The 10,689-nt window shown below is 40.3% G+C and overlaps 1 protein-coding gene across 2 annotated transcripts in view; it reads left to right on the top strand.

Annotated features, from left to right (window-relative positions):
- LOC107677851 (glypican-5-like) overlaps positions 1-10,689 on the top strand; it is a 194,687-nt gene that overhangs the window by 97,983 nt on the left and 86,015 nt on the right. For both annotated transcript variants that reach the window (XM_016472914.1, XM_016472913.1), the window contains exon 6: positions 6,969-7,089. In XM_016472914.1, the coding sequence (XP_016328400.1) occupies positions 6,969-7,089 (121 nt within the window). The remainder of the gene's footprint in view (positions 1-6,968; positions 7,090-10,689) is intronic.

The raw sequence follows: 10,689 nt of genomic DNA on the forward strand, positions 1-10,689 counted from the left end.
TACACAACATAGTAAGTTGATCCACATATGACAGCCTCTGAACTTGGTCAATACTAATCTTATATACAGGCACTGGACCAAAAATGCATTAAATCAGTCATCGCTCCCAAAATTAATTCAACTTGTTAATGCTATAAATTAATTACGACAATAAAAGAAAATTTCATCATGAACATACATGAACAACAATATCACATTAAACCACAAAAATTCCAAAATGACATTTCCCTTACATTCAACTTCCAAAAGTGCATTAATCTTTGCCATGTTACATTCATTTAGTTGACTGGTGCTATACGCTGTATTAACGAAAACATTAATGGCATTAACCCTTTAGGCGCTAGGGATTTTTGGGAAAAATACTGGATTTTGACATCAAGATTTCAAAAGCTTGTGGCTTGAAAGGGCTTAAAGATAGAGATCTACTGTAAATTAAAAAAATGTTGGGCATGACCGAAAGTCTATGTAGGGTGTAAATATACTTGTCTACTTTGCATATTATGACGTCATCTGAGGCAGCCATCTTGAATTTCATAATATTCAGGAAATAATAGATATTGAATTGATGTTTGAACTTATTTGCATGTTTTTTTTTTTATTTGTCTTTTTATCCTCATTCCAAATGATCAGAAAAGAGGAAACCAACAATAAAACAAGAGAAAGTACTAAATTACCAACAGGCTCATCAAAGCGTTTGATCCAGTCCTGATACACTTTTTCATTTCTCAAATAAACCCAATCATCATTGTCATAGCTGTTTCCAGCCCTATTTAGATCCAGATCTCCCCTGCTGCCTCTACCATGTCTCCCGGCTCTCCCACGCACAGCACGGCCACGTGTACCGCGGCCACTCCCACCTCTTTGGGGCAGCTAGTTCCAGCCCTATTTCTCCGACCCCTGCTGCCTCTACCTCTAGCAACAGCTCACCTATGGACACTACGACCACGTTCTCCCCTGCCACCCCCATCCCCGTTGGGCAAAGGGTCGAAATAATCACTTGTTTGTGCTTCGTGAACACTCTTATATTTTTCTGCTAAATATATTCTGGTAAATTATTTTCTGGTAAATATCCATTTTAAAATAATGTTATAATACTAATAATTTTATTATTAGTAGTAGTAGTACTATCATTGCATTAAGTAATATTTTTGTCACAGTTTCTTTAGGTTAAACCAAACTTTTATTTTGGCAGGTTGCTTTGAAAAACGTCTCGGTTACGTATGTAACCCTCGTTCCCTGAAGGAGGGAACGGAGAAGTCACATCGTGACCGACGAATTGGGATCTCGCTTAGAGAGGCCAATCTACTTCGTGTGTAATCTAAACGAGCCAATGCACATTGGCATGTGATAATTGCATCCAGCTGCTACTTGTCACAGCACGAGCATAAGTAGGCAGCAGGAGCAACGCATATTCAGGTTTTCACTGAAGAGCCGAGCCGGTGACCCGGCTGCTCAGAGGTGGTACAGCGACCATGGCGACGGGACGTGACGTCTCCATTCCCACCTTCAGGGAACGAGGGTTACATACATAACCGAGACGTTCCCTTTCAGTCGGTCACTACGAGTCATGTCATGACCGACGAATTGGGATCCCTACCAAAGCGCCACGGATGCCACCCCTTCCAACGCACCTAGTAAGCCACCTGGTCCCCCCGCGGCAACTGGGGTGGAAGATAGGACAGGGCTTACGTGGAGAGAGTCTATTATTGTTGTTCCACTAGACCCATACAGTAAGACTTGGATAAGAGAGTCTATTACTGTTGTTCCACTAGACCCAGAAACAGTAAGACTTATTGGATAACACTGGGAAATCGTACCCTTTCCAGGGACGCAGCGGAATCCACATCCTGCCCACAGGGAGGTATCATGTGGAGATTACACATATGGACTGTGCGCTAAGGGCAGTACAACATATGGAATGTCTCTGAGGTGGCTCTGGCCCAGTTAGGAGGGAGGCAACACCGGCAGGGTCGGCAGAGCGGAGTCTGCCAAAGGAAAGACACAGGCTCACCAAGAGATGGGATCACCGTGGGGTTCACAACATATGGCACCTAGCCTAGCACAGGGGTTAACTAACAGGCAACTTTACGAGTGTTAGACCTGGCGCCGGACGCTCCGCCACATCCGGCTGCCGAGGGTGATGGACGAACTCCACAGGGTTCGCCTTGTGGGAGAACTGAACTGAAGAGCAGAATAAGTGCACATATCCGGTCCATAGAGGGGAATGGCACAGCAAGCGAGACACTAAGCAGTCTCTCTGGTTCACTGGCTACTTGAGGCGAGTACACGAGAGGACACTGGCTCTACACGAAGCCTATAAAACCTAGCAAACGTGTTTGGTGTCGCCCAGCCTACAGCTCTACAAATATCTGTCAGCCCAAGATGAAGCAACACTCCTTGTCGAGTGTGCTCTCAACCCAAGTGGGCACGGTACGCTTTGGGTTTGATACGCCAAGTTGATGGCATCCACTATCCAGTGGGCTAACCTCTGCTTGGAGACAGCCTTTCCCTTCTGCTGGCCTCTGTAACAGACAAAGAGCTGGTCTGAAGTCCTAAAGCTCTGCGTACGAAAGGGTCCTAAATAAAGGCGTGGTGGGAACCTTGGGCACATATCCGGCCCGGGGTCTCAGGATAAAGTGACAGTTAGCCGGCCCAAATTCCAGGCACGATTCGTTGACTGAAAATGCATGCAGGTCCCCTACCCTCTTGATAGAATCCAGCGCATTTAAGAGCACTGTCTTTATCAACAGAGCACTGCTGTAAGCACCAGAGGGAGATCCCAAGAGGGTACTGGGTTAGGGCGAGGAGGATTTAGTCTCCTCGTGCCCCTCAGGAACCTGATGATCAGGTTGTGCTTCCCCAAAGACTCACCGTCTACAGGATCGTGATGTGCGGCAATTGCGGCAACATACAATTTTAGGGTGGAGGGAGACAGCCTTCGCTCCAACCCCTCCTGGAGAAAGGAAAGCACAGCTCTGATCGGGCATCTTCGGGGGTCTTCCCAGTGAGAAGAGCACCTTTCAACGAACAGGTTCCACTTCAAGGTATAGGCACACCTCGTAGATGGTGCTTTTGCCGAAGTGAGGGTGTCTACCACCACCTGGGGTAGATCACCCAGGACCTCCGCGTCCCGTTTAGGGACCACATGTGGAGGTTCCACAGATCTGGACGCGGGGTGCCAGAGGGTGCCCCATCTCTGAGAAAGTAGATATTTCCTCAGAGGAATGCGCCAGGGAGGGGCTGTCGCGAGGAGCATCAGTTCTGGGAACCTGGTCCGGTTGGGCCAGTATCTGTGCAAGTAGGCTCACTGGGGGAAATGCATACTTGCGTAGGCCGCGGGGCCCAGCTGTGTACCGAGGGTCCCTCCGGTATAGAACAGCATAGAATAGCATAGCAATGGGACGTGACTGGAGAGGCAAACAGGTCTACCTGTGCGGCTCCGAAGTGTCTCCATATCAGCTCCATTCTCCCGGAAGCGCATGCTGCCGTGAAAGCTCGTCGGCTGCATGATTGATCAGGCCCGGAATGTAAATGGCACGAAATAACCTCAGATGCTGCTGACTCCATAGGAGGAGATTGCGGGTGAGTTGAGACATATGACGGGAGCGTAGACCACCCGCAACGGTCGCAGAGTTGTCCGCACGGACCAGTATGTGCTTGTCTCGTAGCAGCGTTTTGAAGCGGCCCAGTGCAAGACATACTGTAAGCAACTCGAGGCAATTTATGTGCCAATGCAGATGGGGGCCCATCCACAACCCTGAAGCTGCATGCCCGTGGCACCCCAGCCTGTGGGTCCGACCACGGGCTGAAAGCTTGGCGACAGGCCGAAGTGATCGTCACTCGGTGCGTTCAGCGCCGTATAATGCAGTCCAAGCGGCGTTACTGCGGCTGTGGATGTCATATGCCCCAGGAGACTCTGAAATTGTTTCAGTGGGGCCACTGTCCTGCCCTTGAGAGAATTCAAGCAGTTCAGCACCGACCGAACACGTTCCTCTGTGAGCCGTGCTGTCAGGTTGGCCGAGTCCAACTCCATACCAAGAAAAGAGATCCTCTGCACTGGAGAGAGGTTGCTCTTTTCCCAGTTGACCCGAAGTCCCAACTGGCTGAGGTGACTGAGCACCATGTCCCTGTGCTCGCACAACTGGTCCCGCAACTGAGCCAGAATGAGCCAGTCATCGAGATAGTTGAGAATGTGAACACCGTGTTCTCTCATGGGAACAAGGGCCGCCTCTGCAACCTTCGTAAAGACACAGGGCGACAGGGACAGCCCGAAGGGAAGGACCTTGTACTGATATGCCCATCCTTTGAACGCAAAGTGGAGAAACGGCCTGTGCCGAGGGAGAATTGAGACATGAAAGTACGCGTCCTTCAGGTTGATCGCTGCAAACCAATCTCGTGGACGGATGCATTCGAAAATGCTCTCGAAGCGAGATCCCAATTCGTCGGTCAAGACGTGACTCGTAGTGACCGACTGAAAGGAACTTTAAGTTTCTATTTTTATATGATATGATGATAGTTTTACTCAAAAGAAACGGTAAAATGCTTATAAAGTAACTCTCAGAGGAGTTCTAGAGATCATGTTCATGTGTTCATGTGCTCATATTGAGGCGGCAGAGGCTAAAAACACAGTCAGCGTCACGCGCTTCAGTATGTATGTAGTAAACGAAAATGCACATCTGTGCCATTCATTCACACACACGCAGAACATGCAGGATTCATGTTTAAATGGTATTTTTGCTGCTTAATATTCAGAGACACAAGTCCATATCACGTTTTGATTTAAGTGTACTGACCTTCTTTTGATTCATTCATCCAAATTTGTCAAATTCTGTGACATTCTGCATTATACAGAAAAATTATATTTTTATGACTGGATTCCGCGATTCTGTCTGCGTTTTCTGCATTGTGGAAATCATAGGCCCATGGTGTGTTCAAAAAAAAAAATTAAATACCACAAAACAGTATAGTATATTTGACTTATAAAAGTACTATGTTTATTTATTTTAGTTCTTTTGACAGAGATTTCATCACACTGCTATACAATTGTGATGTGATTGTATTGTTTATATTAGGTTGCTAAGGTGTTCTGAGTGGTTGTAAATATAATAAACACTGTATTTCTTTTTACCTTCCATCACTAATTTTAAGCTGATGATGAGCTTTTTTTATATCTTTATGAAGACGATGGTTTTTCAAAGGAAAGATTGAGAAGTCAGTATTTCATTTGTGTTGTTTTATTCCAGTCCTGAATTTTTCCATTCAAACCCCTTAAATCAATTTGTCTCCAAGCCTCAAGAGCACAAAACCCACAGCGAGACTTAACGCTGTATTTCTGGAGCATTTGCATTCCACTGAAGTGCGCGTCTTTCTCTTGAGCGCCGCCGCGGGTTCGAGCCGTATTCAGATGAGTGTGTGGAAAGTGACGGCGCTGAGCAAGGGAACACACACCTCTGACACCTTCAGCTGGAATCAAAGCAGCAGAGATACGCTCAGCACTTTTGTCTCACATCAGCCCACTCAGACACACGGAGGTGAAATTACATGCTCGTGTGCGATGCGAGGATGAGACTTGAGGCTTAGTGTGACATGAGATGCATGTTTTTATTTGTGTCCTTTATTTCCTGACTCTCTTACAAAACAGGTACTAACAGGTTTCATGGTACTTTGATATTGGCTACTGTATTAAATTATATCATATTCATAAACAGTAGCATTTAGATGGTACTCCAAGGAATTTGTATATTTCAAGGAATATCATAGTATTACCATGGAACATTTTTATTGGTGCTCTCAGATTTCGATCAAATTATAATGAAATATGTAAATAAAATGTGTTAATTAACAATGTTAATATTACATCACTATGATATTCTAAGTATTATTAGCAAAAAAATAAATATTATTATTAAATGTAATATGATACAGATATATATATATATATATATATATATATGTGTGTGTGTGTGTGTGTGTGTGTCATGTATGTTTTTATTATATATTAATAATGATTAAAATAACAATAACAATAACAGTAGTAGTAATACAGTTAGCAACAGTATAATAATAACAATTAGTAGTAGTAGCAACATTATAACAAATAAACATAAAATTATTATTATTATTATTATCGATGTGATATTTTCTTTGTTATAAGTTATTAAATGTAATATCACGCACAATAATAATAATAATAACAATCAATTGTATAGTTTGTTAGTTAATGCTAATAAATGTAATATAATAAATATATTATTTCATATTCTTAATTTGAAATGGCATGCCATAATTATGTCATTTATAATCTAAATAATAATCATCAGAATTTACACTACAACTAAAAATGTTCACTTTATAGTCTTTACTATGCTTATTTAAAAAGCCCAGTCCCAGTTTCATAGGATTCGTGAAGAGTTGTTGTTTATTGCCTGTAAATAAAGTCGGTTACCTTAGCCCACTGCTCATTTTCCTACTCATTCATATATATTTCCCTCACTGTTTGAAGACTTTACTTTTTACGTGTCCTTCTCAAGGTGAGTCTCAACAGGACGGGCTGATTTTAACATTGGTGTGAAACGAATTCACCCATAAAGAATTGTAATATTTCTTGTCATTTGTCAGCAGCGCTTTCTCTGCACTAGTGCGTCTTATCTGTGGCCCATCACAGCACACATCCATTCTGCCCCACATAAACCCCAATCTGTCTCTCAGCCTGGAGTCCTATCGCTTTTTAGTGTGGCTTGAGTTATTCGTAACATTTCAGGCCCTTGTGGGTTTTTCAGGGATTCTTTACGCCTCTTTCTTTGTTGTGCTGATAAATGTAGTCGGTTCATGTAAGGCCTTCCTCATCATGCCAACAGCAAAGCTTCAATCGCCTTTGCGCTGAAAAATTGGAAAAGAATCCAAAGAAACGACACCCACTCACCACGAACAAATTCTCTCTTATTCTTCACCCTTTTTTGTCTTTACAGCTACACTCTCCGAGTGGTTGGCAACGGCATTAAAGCCCAGGCTGAAAACCCAGAAGTCAAAGTGAAGGAGGCCGACCCGGTGATCAGTCAAGTCATTGATAAACTGAAGCACATCAATCAGGTGAGCCAGGCCAGAAAAATGCAGTCAAATGAAACAATATAACAAGCTCATTGATGTCCCACGCACTGCTGTTTCATGAGTTGCTGTGTTTGTATGCCAGCAGATCAGAGCAGATCTCATTAGCTCCACTCATGCGTGTATGAAACTGTGCGTTGTGTGTTTAAAACGTGTTAGCATGGTTGTAATAATGTGATAGAGACATTTTTTGCTGTTGAGAATGACTCAAGGTTCTAAGAGTCTTGAAAATATTTTAAAATTGTGGTTTCCAGAACTACAGTCATGGACACATCATCATAAAATTATGTGTGTGTGTGTGTGTGTGTGTGTGTGTGTGTATATATAGCTAAGATATACATTACAATACATTAATAATATTAATTCATAATTTAATACATAAAAAACTATTGGCTAAAAACAATTCAGCAATTAAAAATCCAATAATTCCTAAAGATTGGAAAACTCATAGACATTCAGTGGCCATTGTGTTATTTTACTATCATTAATATACTATTATAGTTTTTGTTAATATTTTAAATTGATTTTATTTTTATATTTTCTATATATTTCTATATTTTTAAATAAATAATTGTTTTCATCTTTCATTTTATTAAAAGTTTTAGTAATTTTGTTGTGTTTTTAATCATTCAAATAATTCACTTTTTTACGTGTATATTTTGTTTATTTTAGTTTTTAGTTTTAATTGATTTATTTTTAGTTATTTTAGTACCTCAACTTGTACTAAACAAAAAAGAGAAATGTTGTCCTGGAAACTAGCTGACATTTTATTTATTTATTAAAAAAAAAAATTATAAACAGTTTTTTATATGTGTATATTTTATTGTATTTCAATTATTTCAAGTAATATTTTTGTTTCCTTTTTTATGGTTTTAGTTAATGATAATAACCTCAGTCATACGGTGTCTGGTGTCTATTCTCTTTTTGCATCAAATTCTGGTGAATTTAAGATTGTGGTTTCACATCTAAACATCCATAACCAATTCTTCTCTTATATCCAATTTCTTTAATCATTGGCTACACTTAACATGCAGCCATATAATGCGATCAGGGCTGTACTGTGATTTAGCTGGAGCTCATGCAAACAGAATACCATGATTTGTTAATGTCATTATGCTCATAATGAGCACAGTAACCATAATGACAGTGAAATATGTGTACTGTGGTTTTAATCACGCTATTGGTGTTTTAATCGTATTTCTTACACAAGTGCTGCAGATGGATGGTGTGTTGCTCATGGAGGGAGTAACACACATGCCGCGTTGCATTATGAGCAATTTATGTAGCTGTTTATTTTAGAAATGTCATCCCTCGTATTACCTATTACTGTAATCTGTCATAGGATTTCATAGCAGCCTGTTTTATGAGCCGCACTGGATGACAAAGGCGCCAGACAAGAGAACTTATTCCAAACATCATTCACATTTGTTTTAAGCATAAATTAACTTAATGTTGATGCATTTTTCAGAAAACAAAACATAATATAGTTTTGCTTCTCAAGTGAAAGGAGTAGTTCACCCAAAAATGAAAATTTACTGAAAATGTAGTCACCATCAGGACATCCAAGATGTAGATGAGTTTGTTGCTTCATCAGATTCGGAGAAATGTAGCATTCCATCACTTGCTCACCAATGGATCCTCTGCAGTGAATGGGTGCCGTCAGAATGAGAGTCCAAACAGCTGATAAAAACATCACAGTAATCCACAAGTAATCCACACCACTCCAGTCCAGCAATTAACATCTTGTGAAGAGAAAAGCTGTGTGTAAGAAACAAATTAATCATTAAGACGTTTTAACGTCAAACAGTTGCTTCCAGCTAAAATGTAAGTCCATAATCCATACTAACACTTTCTCCAGTGAAAAAGTCCATCTCCTGTTGTCTTTCACATCAAAATCCACACACATATATGTTTTGACCGTTTTGGGCTGTTTTCAGATCTGTGCAGATTTCTCTCCTGATTCAGATAAGACGAATAAAGCATTATTATGGATTATGGGCTTGTATTTTAGCTGGAAGCAACGGTTTGAAGTTAAAATCATAATCATAGATGTGTTTCTTACAAACACGTTGTTTTGTACTTCACAAGAGATTAATTGATGTACCTGGAGTGATGTGGATTACTTGTGGGTTATTGTGATTTTTATCAGCTGTTTGGACTCTCATTCTGACGGCACCCATTCACTGCAGAGCATCCGTTGGTGAGCAAGTGACGGAATGCTACATTTCTCCAAATCTGATGAAGAAACAAACTCATCCTAATCTTGGATGACCTGAGGATGAGAACATTTTCAACAAATGTCCATTGTGGGGTGAACTGTTCCTTTCAAAGTGAATTCAAATTGAAAAATGCATGTTCTGATAAATTATACACCTTGAATACAATGCAAATTGCTGGATACCAGCATCTGCCAAATGCGTGAATTCAAATGTATTTGCATTCACTTTTTATGATGAATATCATTTGCGTTTTTCTGCGTGTGATTCACAATAATTTTTTAAAAGCTGTAAATGGAAAACTCCGCTTTTGTAGGGATGAATAAACATCACCGTCTAACCTTCAGAGCCAAAAATACTGACGTTCCCTGAACAAACAAACGTCTTTGTTGATTTGATTTTTATTGTCATCACTCTCAGTTTGGAGGACGGTAAAAGCTCAAATGCTGACTCACGCTTGAATGTTTTGCTTTAATTAATACGATTGAAGGCAAATTAGTTTATGCTTCTTTTCATATCCCTCCGTTTTGCAAATTAACGCATCACAGCGGAACACTTGGAGACCAGAAAATCAATGAATACATATTTAAAAATCCATTTTCAGCCTTAACACGTTCGCGTTTATTCTATCCCTGTTCCACCCGGCGGCCAAATCAATGATGTTTTAGCATCCTGAAGCAGCTGCTGCTGTCCTGCCTGCTGGAATAGATTGTGTTTCTTCCCTTGCTGCTGGATGTGCTATCACCTTCTTTGCTTTTCATGCGTTTTTTGGGAACAGAAGTTCATACGTTTCAAAAACCAGCATCTGACCTCTGTAAGGTTCTGGAGGATTCCACCAGCCCAAAAATGATTGCTTATAATTCTAAATGTAGGATTTGTGTTGCATACAACATTTTTGGATTACACAGTTTTAACACAATCTAATAAACTTAATGTGATTCATTTTTGTCAGTCATACATAAATGAAACTGGTCAGATTTTTTAGTTGCACTAACAAGCTGAATGTGTTTTCAATACGCAATAAACAGTTTTATATATTCATCTTCAATAAATCCAATTTATTTAGATCTTATGTATTTTTAACTAATTAAATACTATGCCACAATTTTTGTTTCATTTATGTATGATTGACATATACAGTATGCATCACCTTAAGTGATAAGTCTGTTATTTTAAAGGCTGTGTAATCCAGTGTTATTTTTTTTTGTATATTAACTTCTAATAGTTTTAGTTTGGATAATGCGTGATTGTCACACACACACACACACACACACACACACACACATAGAAATAAAAACTTATGGTAACACTTTATAATAACTTTCATTAATAAATCATTAACAAACATTATTTAATGCTTAATGGATCA

The sequence above is a fragment of the Sinocyclocheilus anshuiensis genome, unplaced genomic scaffold (assembly GCF_001515605.1).
Source record: "Sinocyclocheilus anshuiensis isolate Anshui unplaced genomic scaffold, SAMN03320099.WGS_v1.1 scaffold432, whole genome shotgun sequence".
Lineage (NCBI taxonomy): Eukaryota > Metazoa > Chordata > Actinopteri > Cypriniformes > Cyprinidae > Sinocyclocheilus > Sinocyclocheilus anshuiensis.